Below are 23,206 nucleotides of genomic sequence, written 5' to 3'. Positions count from 1 at the left end.
ATTTCATGAGCACCTGCGTCAAGGCTACAGTGAAGGATATACTGCCCACAAGTTCCCGTCGATAATACTTTGCGCTCTTTAGAGAACAGTTAAGTCACTGACGAGACAAATTTTCTTCTCCTTGCCATCACGTTGAGGTCCGATTTCTTATTGCTGTAACAGCCACACCCAACGTAACCCGTAGGGCTACAGTGTATTGTAAGAATGAAATAATCACAAAAAGCCTTGCTGTCTTTTGGTTTGATTTATGGGGTTTAACGTCCCAAAGCGACTCAGGCTACGAGGGACGCCGAAGTGAAGGGCTCGAGAAATTTTGACCACCTAGGGTTCTTTAACGTGGTCTTACGTCGCACAGTACACGGGCCTCTAGCATTTCGCAATAATCGAAATCCGACCGCCGCGCCCGGGATCGCACCCGCGTCTTTTGGGTTCAGCAGCCGAGTGTCATAACCACAGAGCCACCCATGTGCCCCTCGCACCACGCTTTTGTACGAGCATATTACAAAGAAGAAAATGCTTTATAACGGCTTAGGAAACATTTGCATTATTTTTTCCTCTTCAGATATTCCGGGTATGTAAGGCCAACTACAGTCCTATTTTGGATTCTACGGGTTGTCTGGCGCGAGATTCTGTGGACTACAATGGCCAATCAAGTCTACTACGCAAGTCTTCTCGTCAGGATACCGATCCTACAGTAAGCACTGGCCAACTTTTTAAATCTGATTTCTGTTGTACAATGCGGTACTGTTAATTTTCGCGTATTAACTACTGCAGTGTAATAATTGGTTGACTAATTATATCATTTTTATTTTCAAATATTCATTACAGAGGCATGACTGGACTAGGATTTGAATTCATAGCTAAATTAAGCTTAGGATCCATGGAGTTATGTCCTCATGAATGTAAATTACAAGCATCACTGAAATTATTTACATACATATCGATACATTGCACTTTTGCATTAAAGTGGCAATTAAAATATCATTTTTAACAATAAAGATATGCCCATAAAAGCACCAAACAAGAGCACCATAAAAATAATTCATTCGGAATACAACAGTCCCTACGCAGAAAAAAAAAACGCAGACATTATTCTGGTTTTATCATTTTTTTAAAGTGGCAGGAAAGGTATTGCTTTGCTTTATTGCATATCGATGATATTCCTTAGTTTATCCCTAACATAAACAAAGGTCCTTTTTTCTTATAATTTTTTAGTCACTTGATAGCAGCGTGAATACAGATGAGCGTAGAGGGTAACTGCTTTTAAGGTATGAATACACTGTTAGAGGAGTATTGAATTATTGAGTTAAGTGGTAGTATATCAATCTGCTTAAACGAATGATGGTGGATCCGATGTTGGCCAAACTGGTCATTGTGTAAATGATCGGCTGAAGTAGCACAAAAACAATGTCAAGAACGCCACCCACCGAATCAGAATTCACTGCCGTGATTGTTCCTGTCAGCCTTTTGAGAGCAGACGAATTATGCTCACACTTATGGTCAGCATTCAAATGGTGAGCATAACGGTTAGTTTGGGAACAGAGTTAGTCAACTTTCATAAACATCCTCTTGCGCCAAACAATTTTGAAGCATGAAGCTTTTCTTTGTAATGGTTTAGGTGCTCGTGGAATTATAGCTTGAATCTCTTATTTAAATTATTGCATACTCGTGTGGGGCACTAACAATAAAATAAAATGCAAGCGATACATACCCAGAATTAGAGCTTTATAATTTATGAACTGATATGCAACTGTCATCTAACATTATTATGTATTCCTGTTTCGGACAGCGTGTCTAATGCGCGAGAACTGCATAGTGCTTCAGCATTTCTTACGATTGTGTAAATTTCCATTCTTTAAATTCAACTACAGAGCACAAGGTTTTGTTTCCAAGTATCTTCACTATGGACATTGTATACATACCATGTCAAATTTTGCGTTTATGGTGTTTCTCTTCCATAAGTTTTGCTGTCAGTGCCACCTGTCGTTTTCGTGTTGTGAGGCGAGGGCCAGTCAACCTGCGGTTGCAGCTTTGAGCCTCTTATCAGCCAATCGCTGATGGAAAAAGCATTCATCTTATCTTTAATGTGTGGCAATGTGGTACTTTCTGCTAGTGTACTTATTTTAAAAGCCCTGTAGTGAACTGTGAAACAAATTTTTCCATATCATTGTAATGGCCTGCGTACGCCTCGCTTCTTACGGTTTTGATTCATTTGTTCCAGGCAGCTGCTCAACTCGGAGACATCTTCGGAGCTTCTCCCTCTGACTGCTCTATTTGTGGCGAGCTGTGCCGCAGAGTTCTTGCTGGGTTGCATCGAGGCGGAGCGCTCGCACCTCCTTGCGGTCCGGACAAAGTCGCTTTGTCAAGGCGCAATCTTCACCAAGGTACGCAAAAGCCGTATGCACATATCGAAAAGTGTCTGCCGCAGTGGTGGCTCAGTGGTTATGGCGCTCGGCTGCTGACCCGAATGACGCGGGTTCGATCTCGGCTTTGGCGGCCGAATTTCGATGGAGGTGATATTCTAGAAGCCCGTGCACTGTGCGATGTCAGTGCAGGTTAAAGAAGCCCAGGTGGTAGAAATTTCCGTAGCCCTTCAATAAGGCGTCCCTCATAGCCTGAGTCGCTTTGTGACGTTAAACCCCCTTAAACCAGTTCACTTCGGCTCGATTTATATGTGGGCTGATGCAGGAGAGAGTCGAAGTTAGCTTAGGAGAGAAGGCACGGCCATTATGAACAGCAGGGGAAAATAATTGCTCCCTGTGGGTACCCTTGTTGTGGGTGCTGAGGACGTTGAAGCAGGAGGTGGTTGGAGGAGCGGTTCCTTCAGATAGGAAAACCTCGCCGTACAGAATTGTCAGTTTGCCGTAATTAAGAGTACTCAGTCCAGAAATATTGACTTCATGCGAGATATTATCAAAAACCCTTTTAGGATGGGGGTTATATTGAGGAGTTCACAGCGAGGAATCTTGGTGAGGACATATTTCTCCACAAGTATGAAGGCGTGCTGGGCCGGCGTTCCGGGGCGGCAGCCCATAGTGGTGCGTGTGAATAGGCTGGTGTAGTCGATTAGTGTTGGAATCGAGTGTGGATAACGCCTTCTTAGAGCTTGTTCAAACACAACATGCTTTTTGTATTGGAAAACTTTTATTCTCCAACAGAAAGGGGAGTGTTTTAGGTACCCCGCCTAGGGGACGGCCAAGAGGTCCTGACTCATGGCGGTGGCTTCGGCCAGTCGGTCGGCTTCCGACTGGATCTTTGAACAAGAGCTGAGTGGTGAAGTCTCCCATTGGTCGAGCGATTTTATTTTGCGGCGATGTGCCAGCTTTAAAACCCTTGTCAATATTTAAAGCACAACAAGAGAAAAATCGGTCTGAGGGAGTACAACGAAAGAGGTTTGCCCGGTTTAGGAATGGTTTTATTTTGAGGTGTCGCCACGGGAGTACTGCCTGGCATTGACCCACAATTCGTCGTTCAGATAGGCGGTAACGGCCTCGGTGTGACTGAGGCTTAGATTTAGAATATGCCTTAGTGATGCAGTCGGCTCCCGGATCTGTGTTCTGACGGAAGGCACGGGTAGACACAGACTTCTTCCGTGGTGACAGGGACATCCAATTACGGGTTAGAGCTGCCCGTCTATTGGCGGAAACACGGCGCGTTGAATGGAAAGTCTGGCCGTCCAACGGGAAGGATGGGTGGTTTCTTGAATTGTGAGGCTAGTAGGGGATTTGAAGGTGGAGGGGTCCACTGGGCTGCGGAAAATTGACCATGTTTTGGCGGGGTCCAGGATGACGCGAAGGAAGTTGCAGAACAAGAGGCAATTTAATTGTCAGATCTGGTTATCTCAACCTCGACCTTCGTAGCAGGGCGCGGCAATACGAAAGCGTAGTCGGTTGTTTAGGAGTTGCTTGCGCCACCTTGTCCCTTGCCGTTCCAAAAACTCAAGATATACATCATAACTTTTTTATATGAAAAATTTTGACGCCCCCTGGTTGTGCGCATGATGTGATATGACAAGCCTTTAAATACGCACCCTGGAGCGAAAAATAAAAGCAGTTGTTAGTAGCGCTCATCTGTGTCGTGTCGTCGTTCTCTCGCCTTGTGTACGTCTTGTTTAGCGCTGACCTGTTTCAAAGAAATATTTAGATAATTGTTAGCCCATCAGGACACAAACTTACGCCTTAGCTGAATCTACGTTGTCCGCAAACAATCACAGCGCCAGATTTAATTACTCCGCGTAACTGTACGAAAGTGCGTGGCGTGACCAACTTGAGCTAAGAGGCACACCAACATGTGGACACCCTGCAGGTGACGCGCATGAGTCCGTGCGTGGTCTCAAGGTATCCGGCGAGTCACGTGGCCTCTCTTCTGGCCGTTGAGTGCTCGCGCCTCTCCATTGCCGTGGCCGGGGTGCCCAAAGTGGCCGTAGGTCTTCTGTGTACGCTGATGGTGCTCTACGCCCTCTGGCGACGGGTGGGGACACTACCCGTACTATGCTGTGTGTGCTGGCAGCTATTCACCTTCCTTCTACTGATTCCCTCAGTCAACGTGCAGAGGACGTTCTGGGTAAGAAGAGCACTCCATCTCTACTTTCTCTTCTTTTTCTTCCATTTGACAATGCTTTTCACTGTAAATTTAGGGGAGGGTGAGTAGGCGGATCATCAGTAGGAGTACGTGCTAAGCTCGGTAAAAAAGTACATTTTCTATCTTTACGGTCTCCTGATTAAAGCTTAAATTTGGGCTGGTTGGTACGCATTCATTTTGTGTCCAAAGCGTTCCAAACACTGGACAGAACAGACACACAGACAAGCTCTTACTCTTTCTTTACGTCCAGATCTTCAACTATTCTCTGTGTAACGCAGAGCCAAAGGTTTCGGTATGAGAGCCGTAATGCCAGAACAGTGCAACAAGGTTTCGGAGCAATGTGTAAGCTTTTTAATTTGACACCACAGCGCTTTGTGGTTCCTTTATCTCCATCCATGTTCCTTTTTTTGTGCGCAGAGGTGAAATGGCTGAACTACAGTTTTCGTGATATAATAGGACGTGTCCCTCTTGCCGTGACATAATTCACTCGAATGTCGTTACTAAGAACTGGAAAGGAATTTAAAATTTGTTAACGTCACTAGAACCTGAAACCAAAAGGAGGCCCAGCACAAGGAACTCATAAACTGAAGTGTGTAATTAAACGTAGTTTGCTCTGCTTTGCCGCTGCTGTTCATAGCGTATAAGCAAACCACCAATCCAAAGCACTAGCTAAGTTTTCAGACTAGCACGACGTGCAGTGTCGGTATGATCTCTGAACACAGCAAGTAATTATTTGACCGTTAACACAGGTCTTTGCTACTACCACTGAAATTCTAATGGTTTTATACTTTGCCAGGTCGCTTTTCCTAGTAGTCAAGCGAAGCAATTCTTTTTTTCCCAACGGTTTTAATGCAATAGCATTTCGTTCATCATGAGTGGCGTTTGTCACCACGGGCTGTAGAACGAGCGTATTCTCATTAACTATCGGTTATCCAGTAAGAGTTTAATAATAATTTGTAATGAATAATAATGATTTAATGGAAAGTCTAAATGACCGATTTACTAAATATGACAATTAAATGAATAATAAAGCATTAAAATTTCGCTAATTACTCTGAGGAATTCAATAAATTTGTAAATTACTCGTAATTCCCCCCGAATTGAAGGCAATAAAAATAACAATGAGCTTATTTTACTTGTAAATAGCATATTTAATTACTAGCGAATGAGTTCAAATTAATTAATAATAACTAATAATAATGCCCAATATTTTAATAACAAAGTAGTTCACCTTTAATTTTTTGCTTGAGCCAGACGTTAAACGTAAATATTCATACATTGGAGATGTTCTTCGTTGTTCCCTTTTCAGTTATGTGGGATAAGGGCTGCCTCTAATTAGGAAATAAAAACAAAGGTATATGACGTGTATAAACGTTGGCTCACCATATGGTACTGAAGTTCTAACGTTTTACCACCTTGCCAGCGCACTTTTCCCAGTAGTCAAGTGAAGCGACTCTTTTTTGGTCAACGCTTCTGTGCTTCAACCTGAACTTTAAGCGGAGATGCGTTTCGTTGTTTCATGTTTAGTTATCTTGTATGTGTGTTGCCTCTAATTGGAAACTAAAAACAAAGGTAGAATGTATATGAATACTGACTCGATGCTGTCAGCCACAGCACGTTTGGCGCCGATCGTCCCGACGGTCAGGTTCTCTTCTAACATAGGGGCACGTTAGAAAAAGTAAGCAAAATAACGTTGGCTGCTCGTTCCCACAGATGCGTATGCTAAAATGGCACGACGCTCGTCTTAAGAAGATCGCAGATGTATTGTCTTCTGTGCGCCTTGTGAAGTTCTACGCCTGGGAGGAAGCCTTCGTGGATTCGGTCACAGAGCTAAGGCGCCGTGAAGTGAACGAGCAGTTTGCTTGCAACATCGTCGACGGTTTCCTCGACTGCCTCTTCGTGTCGTCCAGTTCGGTGGTAAGCGTTGCTCTTTACTCTCCTGCTTTGTGGTTAGCAATGAAAGGAAAACTCCACGCAATAGTTGTGCTTAGCTAAAGATAGAAAATTAGATTTTTGCTGCTTTCTTGATCTCTGCTCGGCAGCAGAAGACACTTTTATTGTCGAGAAAAAGTTTTTTGTTTTAATAACGCAATGGTTACTCTATGCTGCTTAACGCACTAACCTAAGCAACAACGCTAAGCGGTATGCTTCGTTTTATGCTTATTCGCGATGTTTTATGTTTCGAGGGTTTGTCAAGGATTTTTACTGCACAGTGCTTGCATCACACGCTGCATATGCCGCGCACACCGCTACCCTGAGTTCTGTGAATTGTGAGAGTACAGCGCTATTTACCAAAGCTTGGTTAACTCGCTTCCTCGTAAGACTCCACTCCGCTCTCAACACATACGCCCTATTATAGGCGCGGTACAAGCAGACGCTGCGAGTACCCATCCGTTCGCACTTTACACCTCAACCCTGCACTCTCGTTAAACGCGAGACGCCCCCGAAACGGAAACGCGCACCCGAGTGCCGGCACACAGCTTCCTCTCGCTGCCGTGAGCAACCCCAGAGTCATCCACAGCCCACGATATCAAACGAATCGATGTCACGTGCTGTGACTGGAACGATGCTTTTCCGAGGGACGATACAGATGCAGTTCTCCGTAGTGAAAATTGCAAGTTTCCATTCCATATGCAACTGGAACTTCCAGTCGATTTCACCTTGTACTAGAAAACGAAAAATGGCAGGATATCATACATCTGTACAGCTATCTTTTTGTGTGCAGGCATACCCAATTGTTGTAATGTGGGGTCTATACGACGTAAAAAAATCATAATACTTGAATTTTCCTTAACTTTTCTGTATGGTTTAGGCGTGTTCTGCACGCCGTCCGCATAATCCTAACAGATTTTATATGTTCAGTGTTATTCAGATACAAGTAATACAGAAAACATGCGAGACTGCAGAAGTGACAATAATTTGTTTGAACAGGGATCCGCATAAAACGACTGTCTTGACCTCATCGCACTTAGCTTGTGAAAACACTCTGGAGGCGATATTGGTATTTTTGTTTTCTGTTCTTTTCCCTTTAACAAAAGGTGTGTTTTCAGTTATAGTGGACTGTTTATGATCGGTTCGCTGTATAATCTGTCAACACGGGCAAACTTGCGCAACTGACGCGAAAGTAAAGGCGAAAAGGCCGCGCAATTCAAAAAGCTTCGTTAAATTGAATACGTCAGTCGCATGCAAATTTCTTTACCTTGCGGTGTAAACATACTTGGGACCCATATGAAGGTGTTTAAGTGTTAATCTTGGCGAACATTGAAGCACCCTCTAGAAAAAAAAAACTATGCGCTAGTCCTTCTGCATATCGTAAATGAATGGCTCGTGCCCCCCCCCCCCCCCCCCCCCCCTCATGATTGCTCGAAAATGTGGCACTATCGCGTAAGAATTAAGATATAAGTGAATATCGTATGTGTAAAGAAACCGCTTGGTGCATTAACCAACCATATTACACGCTCACGTGCAAAGAAACTTTTCTTTTGAACACGTTTTCCTTCTTTTGAAAGAATGTTACGTGCTTTGTGTGTTTGCAAATGGTTTACTTTGGACATGAATTCGCAGCTTCGTATCAGTTCTGCGCCACTCTTTTTTTTTTTTGCCTCAGTGGATTTATTGTCACTTTAGAATTGTAGAAATTTTATTTTCACTTCAAGTGGAGCTGCTCTAAGCTACAAAATATGAAAAAAGTTAGACGTACACACTAAATGCCGCCTCCAGAAGTACACTACGGTGACAACAAACATTTGTTATCGCGTATAGAGCAGAAAAGAAAGCAAACATCAAAATTCAGTAATAAAGTGGGTTTTGTGCACCTACGCCAGCTTCCTTCTTACCGCACAGGGAAGGCGAGGACGCTCTAACGTGCTTACGAAGCGAGGCGTACTCATCAGTGGCATCAATTTGGATTGAATTAGGCGAAAGACAGACTTAGAGCTATAGCTGCCCTTAGCTCGTTCCCCAATTTCGCACTGTCCGCAGCACAAGTTGTAAACAACAATATGAAGATGACGCGCCTGCCGCGCTTTACTGTCATCGCTCATCGCTTTTGTTAGCTGGTCCCTCAGTTTCGTGTCGTCGGCATTGGCGCCGCCCGCAGCACACACTGTAGGGAAGACAATAAATAAAGGCCAATCTCCAGGCGCGCTTCTTCGACATGTGGTCCAACGTGTGCTTCGACATGTGCTTCAAGGCGATGTAAGGTTTTCAATGACACTATTGCGCTGCTGGATTCCTCGTCTCAATCTTTAATTGTGCCGTTCTGGGTTCACGCCTTCGAATCTATGTGCGTCATGTGGGCACGCTGAATCCTAAGACTATTTCATCCTCTCCTTCCAGCGGTTTGCAAGGCAGAGAATTAAGTATTTTTGCAAACTCCTATAGCTCGATTAGGGCTGCTGTCCTCCTCTCCTTCGGTGCAACCATCAAAGCATGTGCTCTTAATCTTATGTGTGAGATTCTTCCCAGTTATATTACCAGGACCGGGGGATTTTATTGTTAACTCTTCTTTCCCTTTCCGCTTCCCTCAAAGCGTATTTATTTAGTAGTAGGTTTTAATAAATTTATTTTAACCCTCACCTTCTTCTTCCCACTAAATTCATTACAATCTCTTCAGAATCTCTCAAAATTCATTCTTCGTTTTTCCAGATTCCTTAATTTTTATTTATAAGCCGCTTGAGATAAGTCTGGGTGACTTTTTCTCCTGTTTGGATCTGCTCCTAACCCTGGCCAATCCCCATTGTGGGTATGTGCCATCGCTTCAGTGGCAACAAGAACGCGATCGCTGATAGCCCGCGCATCAGTCTCCTGCTTGAGCAGTTTGTAGCATCTGGTGGTTCCGGCCCGCTCTGCCTTAAAAGCTTCGGGTGCTTGTCGTCTCCTCTCGATCAATAAATCTACTCTTCGAATTCAGTGTATTTAGATTGCTTGCACTCCTTCAAGCGTTCCTCAGTGCAGACCTTGGCAGAGCGGCAAGATGTTACGCGGCAGTAACCGCGCGGCGTGTTAGTGTTTTGGCGATAGCGCCGGCGGCGATGGCGTATTCGGCAAACTTTGAAGCGTGCCAAGACGTAGGTTCGGCTGGCTGGGACGGTGTATTTATAAGAAAGCCCGCGAGACTGTGGGGAAGGGGCAGGGCGCTCAATACTATGACACTATAAAAGTTAATTGGACTCTCACAATAGCTAACGCACAAACAATCGCGTAAGGTATATGTGTGTGTGCGTGCGTGTGTGTGTGCGCGTGCGTGTGTGTGTGTGTGGCGGAGAGGAGCAACATGCGCCATAAGAGGCAGGAAACTCACGGCTTATAATTTCACTTAGACAGAACGGTAAGACGTTTCCCTCAGGTTTCATTGATGGCCTAGGTGCACATAGATATCAGAGTGTTTTTTGCCAAGAGGTAAAGGCGTAAATTTTCTGCATGGCTGGCGCCTATTTATGTCACTACTGCAGTGGAGCAATGCTACTGTTTCCTGTAGTCTAATTCCAAGGTGGCACCGCGCAGGTGCTTCAGGATGCTCGCAGTGCCCTTCATCTTCAACCGCATTTTCGGCGGCATTCAGCAGTATCTGCCAGTTCCCTTGCCATGAATTAGCCGTACTAAAAAAAAAAAAGACTTCCTGCCTAAGCTGGAACCAATATATTATACCCATGCCATTGCAGGATTTCTTCGTTATCTTTTGTAGCATTCTTTCTAGAGCTTCGCTGTTCATAGGTGCATAGGTGTGTCTTTTTGCTTTTGGCACAGACACACATACACTGTAAACGCGTCACAATGTTCCCCCACACGCATATGCTGGAAAATTAAGCGATGCTTCCCTCGGTGTACACAGATGTCCACCGTGCTGTTCACAACGCTGGCTTACTTTTACCCCGACCAACGCCTCACCGCCGGCCTCTCTTTCTCCTGCGTGTACGCGCTGTCACTCCTCGATCCCATTAACAGCAACATCGTGGCCAGCCTCAGGATGGTGCTCATGGTGAGTCCGACGGCACTGAGCTGCCCCACAGAGAGGCTATTAAGAAGGCATTCAAAAAACAGCCTATAAAAGGGAAGGAAGGGGAGTTATGCTTAGCGTGTAAGCTTCTAAAGCACCTCTGTCACAGAGATTATGATGCGCACCTTTCTTTTTTTGGAATATTCCAAAATTTAATTTGCAAAGAGTAGATTCCAACAGATAATTTTACAGTTCTTGCTGGCCGCACAATAGTGTTGATGGTTTAAACTGTTTCGCTAGGCCGTGACCATCCATTAAAGGTGAAGAGAACTAACTGTAAATCAGAAATGTGCAAGTATGCTTTTTTCTCATGGTCCATAAGAAATTGGTAGAGACTCCCTGAAGAGGGAGTCTTACTTATGTCATGTGATTTATCTCTTCATCTCTGTGAATGCTGTTGTTGGGCTGTAATGATGTTGGGTTCGTGGTTGCATTGTTTATGTAGCAATTACCTTTTTCCGTTTGCATAATGTGTTATTCCCCCCCCCCTTCCCACCCCCCGTGGTGCCACTTGTCGTGCTCGGGTATTACAATAAATAAATAAATAAATAAATAAATAAATAAATAAATAAATAAATAAATAATATTTAGCATGCTTCATGGCGGCTGGCGACAAGGAATGTGCCATCGCTTCCCCAAAAGCACATTTCAGTCACATATGCTCGCTCCTTCTGGACGAAACCTACCGCAAGATCAACTTTCCAAAGTGACTTGCTCCCCTTAATGATATGTTGTTTTTTCTTGCCTCCATTTTATTTACGCCTTGAGTTGTGCTCGTATTTTGCTAGTATAGCGCGACCACTAGATGGTTGCTTCGTTAATGGTCTCTATTTAGATACAACTTACTACCTACGCCTTCATTTCTGAATAACGAAAGAATACAAAAGTTCTGCCGCGTACTGGTGACCTCCACATTTTTAGCCGCGCAATAGAGCACTTCAATTCTATTATTGTGATTAACAACTTTTTATTTATTTATTGCTTCCTAATGTACGAATTCAATTTGTGCCATCTATGTAAGATCTACCCCGTATGTGTGAATGTCCGTGCATTCACAAGCGCATGATATTAAGGTGCAGCGTAGTGTAGATCGCAATTTTAGAAGTGAAGACCACTTTGAGATGTATGTGGGGTCTAAAACGTGCGACTGTGATCGCAGTTGTGTGCACACTTCATCAGAAGATGCACAGAGTCCGTCAAAAGTTCCCAGGCCACAGGGTCTGCTTCTGAGCTGTATAGTCTGGCAGTTGCAACACCCGGGAGGCTCTAAATATCAGTAGAGCGTAAAAGAAGCAGCGCTCTAACCTCTTACAACCTTGATAGCTTTGTCGGCATCTGGCCAGAATATACCAAAGAAAAGCAGACCTTGTGTCCTGGAAACATTTGACCTACACTGTCAATACAGGTGCGGACATAAGTAAACGGCGCATGCTATTCCGTTCAATGAGCAATCACGCCTTTCCTATTGGGAATGAAAATGGCTGTGGTTTAGCTCTGGTTAAACCTGGAGGGACGCGACAGCTACAGCTGGCCGAGTGGAACTCGCTCAGTCGAATTGCGATGTCAGTCTTTCGCCGCTGCGTTTCGCTGGGCATTCCTTCTTCATCTTCGTCCCTGGACGTGGATTCACGCTCCTCCCCCCCCCACCTCTCCCCCTCTCCACTCCTCCCCCACTCGGTTTCGCTGGCGCGCCGCGCCGCCGGCAGCTACCACGGTGGCAACGGTGCCGCCACGCTGAAGGCTCGAAATACTAGCGTAATGTAGGCGCGTGGCGCGTCACACAAGCTGCGTTCTCTGACGTCACTCCGCGCATGAGCACAACTGACGAGGCGGGTGGCTTCTGCTCCGCCGTCGGCGCAGTGGCGAGGCGCGCGGCCTGCACACCAGCTGCGGGCTATGACAACACTCCGCGCATGCTCACAGCTGGCGGAGCGGTGGTGCCATGCCTCAGCGCGCAGCCATGCTGATCTCGCGAAGTGGCTGGCGTAGTGTAGCTATCACAACAAAAAAACGGTGTCCTTGAAAAAGCGACAACGTCCAGTACCAGCATGTACATACTACTGATGGAAATTCAATTAGCCAACATATGAAGAATATTCGGAGACTGTTCCGTGTTCCGTTTACTTTTGTCCTCACCTGTACGCTATTCTTGGCGCTGGTTTATATGAGAAATTTATTAGCGCAACAGTTGTGCGCGGATTAAAATTATCAACAAAACAGGCTCTAATTGAAGCTTCCTTTCCTTTTTCTGGGTTTTGTTAGAAACCCTGAACGCCCAGTTGTCTGAGTTTCTACGAGATTGGCACAGCACTGGAGTTGGAGACTTAAGTCCATATTCAGTAAAATGTAGCTTGAATATACGCACAAGGAAAATGTAGCTTATTATGTAGATCATGTAGATCAAACGGGTGCGGCTCACTTAGTTCACGCAAGGGTTATTGCACCTGCTAATACAGTTTAGGTAGCTAAAAATGTACTTTTGGAATTTTGGAAAATACAAATGATAGAGAACGAATGAAGTTTTACACGTAGGTTGCGTAAAAGAACAATTTTCACCTACAGTCTAATGAAGGAAACAAATTAGTTAAGTTTTCCGCCGCATTGTATATTTTATTGAAAGTTTTAAGTGGCTGTATTTTTACACCACTGCATATAGTAGCATTCTTGTAGCAATTCTTTGAAGGAAGCCAACAACCACCAAGACTAAGAAGCATAGGGGAATGTTTACTTTTTCGAATTTGGGGCGGTATTGAATGGGAAAGTTATGGGGTAATTACTTCCTTGCTTAAAGGATATTGATTACATAGCAGAAGAGAAAACAACCACATGCGACCGCTGCTATCCGAACCCAAGGCCTCCGAATTTCGCGTCCGATACCAACTGAGCTATGGAGACAGCTGTAAAGTCTCATTTATATTGCGCCTAACATAACTTAACATAACCCAAGCTAACGAGGGTGGCACTGATAAACTCTTAAGGCTAGGCTACACAAAGCATAACTACCGCCGAAAGCAGATTGGACAGCCGTTGCCGTAGCTCAGTTGGTAGAGCACCGGACGCGAAATTCGGAAGCAGTGGGTTCGGATAACATAGGCTGCATGCGGTTATTTTCTCTCCTGCTTTATAATCAATTATATTTAAGCGATAAAATATTCACACTTTTATCGTAGCATTGATCAACACAAATTAAAAATTGTTTAGCATTCCTAAGCAGGAAATTTTGTGCGAAAGCAGTTTCTTGTAGGTGGACACCACCGCCACGTATACCTGAAAGTGCGATTGAGGTGTCCACTGACCCAGGAGCCAGTTATGCGCTTATTCTACTTTTTTTATTATCAATGGCAACTTACCTAATGTACGCCGTCGGTCTATGCTCCAGTGCCGCGTTTCTGCAGCAAATTTGTCAGTGCCAATGCATGGTTCTCTAGTTTCATGTTTCTCCCACAACATGGCCCAATCAAACGCATGAAGCGCAGTATTAGTTCGATAGTAGTGAAGAAGAAGACGATGTGCAATGCACAGCGCGAGAGTATATTGCAGTTTACGTAACGAGCCCCTCATTTCATTTCCCTTCCCTTATCTGCTTGTAGCATTCCTATCTTGTGAGTTCTCTACCTCCATAGTCCCTAATAAATCCTCGTAAGTACCGATGCAAGACAATGACCATTGTCTCGCGACTCCTCTCTTGTTTGACAAGGCCCTTGTCTATGGCTTCCGGGTCGGGTCATGAAGAAAATTTTAATAGATCTAAAGGCGGTCTCAGTCATGAACCGTGGTCCTCTTCGCCCTGCCGCAAGAAGATGCAGGCAAAATTCATTATACATATAAAACAGCACTTCCTCACCTCTGCTTCCCGCTAAAGGATATGGGTAATTGCTGCACTTAAGAACCAGCCGCGGCGGCAGAGAGCATGTGGAACTGGGCTGCTGATGTCAAGTTGTGGGTTTCATCCTGCCTGCGCGGAACTATCTTAATTTGGAGGCTAACTGTACAAAAAAAAACGCGTCTTGTGCGACGTCAGCGCGCGTTAAGAACGCCAGGCTGTATGCGCATGCCAGAAAAACCCAAACAGAGCTATCGGAGGAAGCCCAGTGGGAGGACATGCTATCCAGCTCGGACACAGACAGCCTGCAAGAGCTGGCGGAAAGCGCCAGGACAGCAGTGGCGTAAATAGAGTTCTCGACTATACATTTTATCCCCATCCTTCAGATGCGCGTTCAGTTAAGTTTTGTTCATTTATTTTCATTTATTCCAGGTTGACAAAATATTCCGGCGTCTCTCATGACCAATGTGTAGCTTGAGGGCGTTAAGCACTGTAGTGGAGAACTGCTACATTTTGTTAATAGACGGATGAGAAAATGGTTGTTTTAGGCTCTTTTATACCTGCATATTTGAGACTTCTCTGCACATCTGCTGCAGGCCTCGCTGGGACTCAGGCGCATTTCGGCAGCGTGCGCAGAAGAGGAGAGAGATGCCCCCATAGGCCCGCCAATGGACAAGGTCCAGCCGAACGGTAGGGGCAGCGGAAAACAGCGGCCGTCTTTTTGCGTCTTCACAAGTTATATTTTTTTCTTGTTTCACTGCCATGAAGCGTGGTTAGCGCATGGTGCTTAGTGTACGAGATAGTTTTGAAGCAATTTTTGTTATCGGCGCCTCGGCCTGGTCAGAAATCTTGCTTGACCGCAAGATATAACTTGTAGCTATATCACTGAGTAGTTACAGCTGATTCGCGTCATACATGGGTGCGCGTTAAAAATGGTATTCTTTTTCGACCTAACACGGATTTCGAATTTAATAAAGAGCGCGCCGGACAACGAAGGCAGGCTTCGTAGTTAAAAAGCTGGCGGATAAAATTCTGAATTCCGGTTTCACACACACTAATGCTGCTTCAAACCTTCAGTCAGAGCTATTAAGGTGTTGTCTACATGTCCTGGTGGTGCATTTTCTTATAACTCTGCTGCAAAAGGCATGTCCGCTTTGCCATCGGCTGCTCTGAATTGTTCTGTGACTGCTGTCAGCCCGTGGAGTATCCCCTCACTTTAAGTCTCGAATTCCCCGTGAGTTTCTCTTTGGTGCGCATCCGGTTTTGCAGGCTGCTAATGCAGCTTCAGGGAGCACTATAGGGCTCTGCGGTGGCGGAGGGTAGGCGCTAGCCTGAGCGCAAGGTACGCGTAGCACTGCGCGTGTAGTTGAAAGCGTGGACCTGGAAGGGCGCTATAAAAAATGGTCAGTTTGAATGCGTGATTGACAAGACACTCGGGTCGAATAGAGCTGTAAGATTGTGAGCGGGAAGGCGGCCACAAATGCCCATTTTCTTTACTAACATTTCACGCGTGCATGACGCTTGGTGTGTCCAGTACGCAGCAGCAGGGTATGGCGTTTTTGCGTTTATATAGCTAAATAATCTGCGCTGAATAGCTAGAGGAAAACCAATTATCATCTATTGCAGGAGTTCCACTTTTGAAGTTCCCACAAACTTCAACAGAAACCTCAGCGGTGGCCTAGTCGTATGAGCATGCCCCTCGCATGCGGAAGATGCGGGGTTTGATCCTCAGTGCCGCTGGGTATCCACCGGTGACAGAAAGAATTCAAGCTTTTCCTTCAATTCCTAGTGCTTTTTCTAGTGCTCCGGTTCTTTAGGATGAAATGCTTGAGGAATGGGTGATCCACCTTGAGTAGAAGAAAAATGCTTCGACGCTCTTTGGCCAGAGATGGCCTTGCTCCATGAAAATTCATCTTCATCATGATGACTTTGAAAGAACACAACTACATACTTGTGACGTTTTAATATCTTAGCATCACTACAATCCCTTCCTCCAAATCTGTCCGTCTGGTGTTGGTTAATTCCTCCATCTTCCAGAAGGTCTCTGTTCACTAGCGGCCCACCTTTTCCCTCGACCAGTCTCCACCGACCCCAACAAAACCCACCTTTACCCGGCAGAAACTTCACTCACCAACTTCCGCCCTCCTCCATCCACTACTATCCACCTTTTCCATCACCTAACTACATTATACAGAAGGTCGCCCACCTGGAAGGAATCACCTCCATTCTAGAGAAGGCCTTACCCACAACCAGTCCACTCACTTCCACCCACCAGAAGCGCACTCAGTACCGGAATGTAAACGGGACGGTGAAATACCGTTCAAGGCCACAACACGAAGGCGACTGTTGTAGACAGGAAATGTGAAACCAAAGGTACTGCTAACGCAGATTTGTCGCATCACCTCGTATGATCACCTGTGCTTTTTTCTGCTAAGGTGGCGCCGATTGTACACCGGGTGTGTGTATTCTTTGTCTAATATTAAGGAGTTCATTGCACGGCTTTCGGACTACTACTCCTTCGTGGCGCGTTCTAAACACAGTAAGCTCAACTAAATAATAGCTGCAGCACAGTGAAAAATTAGCTGTGATTCAACTCGTCTAAACGTCTTAAGACACACTAAACTGTGTCAACCATGGTTAGACATGATTTAGCATTGATTAAGCTTTACCGCATATTAGTGGTTTGGTTTGGACGGCGACGGTACATCGTCAAAGCACTGGTTTCGGCGCGTTGCTCATGCGTGGCTTTGTGTGAAGGTAAGACTAGCCACACGCTTTTATATAGTGAACGGCCCGTCAAGCCATTTCCGGCAGTTGCGAGAGTGCCGTCGGCTACGTATGCGCAGCTGCGGGGAGACGCAGCGAGTGATGTGATTAGATAGTTGCGAGGCGAGCGAGCGCCGTCGGCTCAACACGCGCAGGTGTGCGGGACATGGCGAGTGAGGTGGCGTGACGTCAGAGCCAAGCCTCCACTCCTGATGGTTTGGAGGTCAAATTTCATGGCCGTAAGACGTCCAGCCTTGTAAGGGAGGAGTGGAGCTTTCGCTCTAAATTCAATGTGGTTACGATGAGACGGCAGTAAAGTAGTTGCTGAAATCAGACAGGCAGAGTGAATGAATGTCATTTCTAGCGCCCATAATGCATTCTTATACCTGCCTGAGTGTGAGGCCCTCACGCTTGTCCTTATTTAAGGGAGGGCGCTGCATTCGAAGTCCTAAAAATTGATAAAAATGCCTTTTTGCGAATTTTTTGTGCATAATTTCCTCGCATTTTTTATGCTGTTCTGTCGTTTCATTCCTGAAATCGAGCGGTAAGTACTTTAAAGAAGCTACAGGGACACTGTGTGGGTCTAAAGCGTGCATGGCGAAAGCCTTCCTGATTACTGTGTCAACTCAACTGCCTGTTGCTATACTGTTGCTAGACACAGCTGTGCGTGCGCCGCGCGCCACTGCTGCCACTGAGGCAAGCGGTGCGACTGACGTCACTGTAGCTATGCGCATATGCGCATGCGCTTGCTGCTGGGGGTGCGAGCAGGATGCGCGCCGGTGAGGGGGAGGGTAGCAGCTGGCACTGCGCCAAGATGAGCCTAGTGGACACCGTCACCGCGAGTATGGCCCTTAAATCCTTTCGCCTTAAAAATTGTTTTGTGAAGTGCAACGGCTGTGCATTCTACGGGAACGCTCGAACGATGGGCATTCTTATCCGTTATGGTTTTCTGCCCAGATACCTTGCCGAGCATATTTCTCCACAATTAGTCTATCTGTTCTGACCCTGTTTCGTTTGTTGTTCTCCTTGTACCGTAGTGCACGTCAAGCACTCCTGGTTTTTCCCATTTGTGAATTATTTTCTTGAATCTAGCTTGATTCTAAATTTAGATGCGTCACCGCGCACAGCATTGCAAAAATTCAAAACCAGAAGTAGTGCTTAACAAAAATTAATTTTAAAAATGTCGACCTGTAACACGCAAGAAACAAACACAATAAATGTTTATGAAGCCTCCTCTGACATTTTTGTATCCTTACAGCATTTTTGCAGATTGAAAAGAAAGATACATATTGAAAATCGTTTTTTACCGACATTACATGGAAACTTTGTGAGAGCAGTCATTAGATTATTTCGAATGTGCTCGAAATGTTTTATGAAAAAAGGAAATAAAAATCGCTGAAAGCCGCGTCTCCACTTAAGGAGACAAATACCAAATGACAGACTACCAGCAGGCAAGCCTTGACTGACTTAGCTACTAAAAGCATCTTTCCTAAACACGTTCGACTTAAACAAAGCACTTAGCACAGAGATATTCGGGGCAGCAGAAAAATGAAGCATTCTGATTCGTTTGATCTCAGATTCTCCTTTTAATCTTTCTCCAGACGAACTCATCTGCCTTGAGAAATGCACATTCGCCTGGACGTCAAGAAAGCCCTCCGGAGAAGAAATCTCCGAAGTGGTTCTTCGAGACGTTGACCTGACGGTGAAGCGTGGTTCTCTGCTTGGCGTAGTTGGCGCCGTGGGCAGCGGGAAGTCGGCGCTATTGGCGGCGCTTCAAGGGGAGCTTCACCGAATCAGTGGCCACTGCAGAATAGTAGTAAGCTTGACGTACTTGTTGAAACAGCTCGAACGCTAGGTGTGCCGTCCGCATGTGGAAGCAAACGCCACCGCAGTTTTGTTCAGATGGATATCGATTTCTAAGAGATGGGTGCACAGTCGCCATTGGCACTGGAGGCGGAACGTCAGGCATGAGAAAATTAAAAACTGATTTTGGAGGAAAGAAAATGGCCTCATCTCGGTGGCCACCTGAACCATGACATAAGAGAAGGGAGGAAGGTGCTAGTGAGAGAAGGAAGAGAAAAAGAGGTGCCGTACTGGAGGGCTCCGGAATAATGTCGATCGTCTGGCGATCTTTGACGTGCACTGACATCGTACAGCCAAAGGGCGCGTTTGCGTTTCGCTTTCATCGAAAGTGGTAGCTCCGGGTTCAATCCCGGGAAGTCGGGCTTAGTAGCCGAGCGCCCTAACCACTGCTTTTATAATTTTTTTTGCATGGTGGTAATTAACTTAATGCTACGCTTTCAGAACAGCCTGTTGTGCCCTTGGCTGTCAGCCACCAGACCTTTAGCGTTGCCGCGGTGCGGACACGGATTAAAAGTTGTCGATTGCATATTGTTTATTCGGGAAACATATGGCTAGTAAGTGTAGAGCACTCTCTGTGTTGGTCACAGCGGGCTTCCAGAGCAGACATTCACTTGAGAGCATTGAGCGCAATGCACTGCACTTCGGAAAAAGATGCAATAGATTGATTTAACTACTGCACAAGCTTTTAATATCAAAACGTATGAGTTATGGCGAAAGTGCGAATTGGAGGAAATCTGAAAGTTTTAAAAACCTAACCATCGTAGACGCGTCTCTCTACTGTTCAACAAAACAAAGCTTGTACGCTGCAGCATTTCACGAATCTGTCTCTCTACTGCACTGTCTTGGTTGACTGTGCAGTAAAGATATCACGGCAAAATATTAAAAATCTGTCATGTTCCGTGAATATCACTAGTGGAAAATGCCGCTTCCCAACCTAAAAATACGCAACTTAATTGGCGAGTGTTCCTGCAGGACAGGCCCTCGTCAGTGGCATTGCTTGATCAAGGTTCATTTCTGCAGGGTCCTATGGCATACGTGCCTCAGAGTGCGTGCATCTACAACATGTCTGTTCGGGACAACATCATCTTTGGCCAGCCGTTCGACATCGGGCGTTACAGTCGTGTGCTAGACGCCTGCGATCTTCTGCAGGATCTGGCCAGCTTTCCGGCTCGAGACCACACTGAAATAGGAGACAATGTAAGCATGCTCTCTTGAAGCAACTGCAAAAAGCTACGCACGTTTGCAATCTTGTATTCGTAAATTTATGAAGGCAGAATATGTGATTTGGTACCATCCACAGTGAAAGCGTCTAACCTCCCCGTCCCTAGCTAGAAATTTCGGAATGAGAATATGAGCGGGAACCGCGGCCAGTTGATTATGGTGAACTTGGAGGACGCGCCCTCTGTGAGCTGCGCATTTAAGCAGCGAGCTGTGAACGTAAGGCCGCGCCCTTAAAACAGTGCTGCGAGTGGGAACAAAAATTTTGAGCAGAGCTGCGAAGCTCACCTAAACGATACAAGTGGCCTGTCTGTGTGAGTGTGTGTGTTCTGTCGGTCCTTGTCCTTGGCCTGGTCACGCTACGCAATTCAGCTTAACACAAGAGTTTTGGGCGATTCCTTGGACTGAATTTCAATAAATGGTGCCTATGGGGAGCCGCGCACCTTGAATGTTCAAAAAGCTCCAATTTGTACAATATGTGCCGATTTCTACACATACATCACGATTTCTGAATAGATTATTGGACTCAAGTGCTGGTTGTTTTGATCTCCGAAGTTGATTGTGCAAGTTTTTAAGGCGTGCGTCTTCAACACACTCAGGAGACTCCACGTACTTCGGCAGCGAAAAGAACACGACGAACCAATTTAGTTATAAAACTGGAGTGAAGAAATAACGGCTACTATTTCAAAGTATGCTCTTTAAACAGTTCAAGTTTTATATATAGAGTCTACAAGAAGCACGAAAGAGGGTCTTAGTGACGGTTATACCCCGCCTGCGTACCAGTTCCATGAGGCTATCGTTATTCGGAGACTAATTACAAATCATTAAACACACAAAGCGCAGCTCACAAACACACAAAAGAAATCCTTTATGTAGAGTACATTTCAGTTATGCTGCAATTACGCATTAACATATAACAGAGTGGAGACGTTTGTAGCTATCCGTATGGTAGCGCTCACTTAGGCCATGAATGGAAAATTAGTTCCTTATGCGGAAATATTAGAACACTGAGGCTTGTGTCTTATGAAAAATATGCGGGAATTAGCACGCTTTGCTTACGTTTCTCTTAAGTTTTCTGTCAGAAAACTTTCTTCTCGACTTTTCGCATTGTGTTCGTAACACGCACGTGACGTCAATGCCATCCGTACCAGATCTGATCGATCCTACTAGTTGGGAGGAGGAGAAAAAGTTTATAACCAAAAAAACAGGTTAACTAAGAGGGTAATTGGAGACCTCAGTGAAGGACCCCTGTGGCGTTGACAGAGGAGCGTACCAGTTAGGTGAGTGCTCGTTGGCTCTGCAACGTGACGCTGGTCAGTTATGCCTCCCACTGCTCGAGTGATGTATCCGGCGTCTACAAATGTGGCGCTTCATGCTGGCACCACCATGACAGCTGACACGGTGCAATCTTGAAAAGTTTTGTAAAGAATTCGTTTGAATTTGACGCCAGGCATAAGTTCCTCTGAGGTGACGCACCAGTGTCATCATCGTCGTCAGCCTGACTACGCCCACTGTCGGACAAGCACCTCTGGCATATTGCTCCAATTAACCCTGTCCTGTGCCAGCTGCGGCCAACTTATGCCCGTAAACTTACTAATCTCATCCTACCACCTAACCTTCTGCCACCCCGTGCTACGCTAATCTTCTCTGGGGATTCAGTCCGTTAACCTTAAGGACCAGTGGTTGCTTTGCCTGCGCATTACATGTCCTACCCAAGCCCATTCCTTCCTCTTAAATTTCGCCTAGGATGTCATTAACCCGTGTTTGATCACTGACTCTGCCCTCTTCTATCTTAACGTTGCACCTGTCGTTCTGCGTTTCATAGATCGCTTCGTTGTCCTTATCTTAAGGTGAACCCGTTTCGTTAGCCTCCACGTTCCTGCCCCATAGGTGCGAACCGGTAAGATAAAGCGTTTATATGCTTTTCTTGTTAGGAATATCACTAAACTCTCATTGATGATCTGAGAGAATCTGCCAAATGCACTCTACCCCTTGTTATCGTTTTGGTTATTTCACTCTCGTGACCCGGATCTCCGATCACTACCTGTTCAAAGTACACGTATTCTCTGCCACTTCCAGCCCCTCGCTACCAATTGCAAACGACTGTTCCCTTGCCAGACTCGGTAAGATCGCGAGTTAAAGCGTTAGTCCTCTCGTTACCCTCAAGACCGTCGTGGCCTGGGGTCCGCGAAACGCGATGATTTTAGGCGAGGCGGGAGCCTGGATGGTCGCTGCTCCAATGGATGGTTAGCCGGTCGTATAATAGCGACAGGTGTGTTAAAAGCCGGTGGTGATATGCACAGGGGCACCGATTTTATAAAAAAAGTTTTATAGCCAGTGGCACTGCAATGGCCTCTGCTCTGGCTGGACTCTCGGCTCGTACAGATGGCTTTAGGATCGGGTTTAAACTCTGGTCCAACGCAAGTACCGCGAAAGTGTCACCGCTCGGATAGGCTGTCACGTCCACATACGCTGATTCGGTGTCTCTGTGGACTTTTGTGCGTAGCCGCCGAGCCCTTGCCAAGCAGCGGCCTGGGTGTAGCTCGTGGTGCGTGTGCTTCTTTATTGAGGACACGTAAATATGACGTCGGATCCAATGTGAGAGTGATTCTTTGGACACCAGAACTCGCGGGTATTCTCGGGTGCCTACCCGTTTGAGGACTCTGCCCGCCACAGAGGTCTAGAGCCTGGTGGTTAGTCTACTGAGGGCCGCGTCGTGTAATTCATGAAACTATCTTCAGTCCGTGGGCAGTCTTTCAATGGAAGTATTGGTGGGCATGCATTCAGCCGTCCGGTACTAAATCCGGATGATTGAATTAATCTGGTCCTCTTCGCATCTTTGGGGGGTGTGAAAGGGGAGAGCATAGCGTATCCGGCTCATTATTATGGAATTCACCTGCAGAATTGTGTTTTCTTCTCTCATCCCTCGTTGTGTGGTGATTTGAGTGGCTCAACAA

The 23,206-nt window shown here is 45.8% G+C and overlaps 1 protein-coding gene across 1 annotated transcript in view; it reads left to right on the top strand.

The window, feature by feature from the left end:
- Nucleotides 1–23,206, top strand: part of LOC144134085 (multidrug resistance-associated protein 1-like) — a 54,165-nt gene that overhangs the window by 2,223 nt on the left and 28,736 nt on the right. Inside the window, exons 3-9 of the mRNA XM_077667071.1 lie at nt 2,222–2,384; nt 4,306–4,470; nt 6,370–6,498; nt 10,415–10,561; nt 14,999–15,092; nt 18,770–18,984; nt 20,052–20,228. Coding sequence (XP_077523197.1) covers nt 2,222–2,384; nt 4,306–4,470; nt 6,370–6,498; nt 10,415–10,561; nt 14,999–15,092; nt 18,770–18,984; nt 20,052–20,228 — 1,090 coding nt within the window. The remainder of the gene's footprint in view (nt 1–2,221; nt 2,385–4,305; nt 4,471–6,369; nt 6,499–10,414; nt 10,562–14,998; nt 15,093–18,769; nt 18,985–20,051; nt 20,229–23,206) is intronic.

Source organism: Amblyomma americanum, chromosome 5, assembly GCF_052857255.1.
Source record: "Amblyomma americanum isolate KBUSLIRL-KWMA chromosome 5, ASM5285725v1, whole genome shotgun sequence".
NCBI classification, from domain to species: domain Eukaryota; kingdom Metazoa; phylum Arthropoda; class Arachnida; order Ixodida; family Ixodidae; genus Amblyomma; species Amblyomma americanum.
This window is presented reverse-complemented; position numbering and strand designations above follow the sequence as displayed.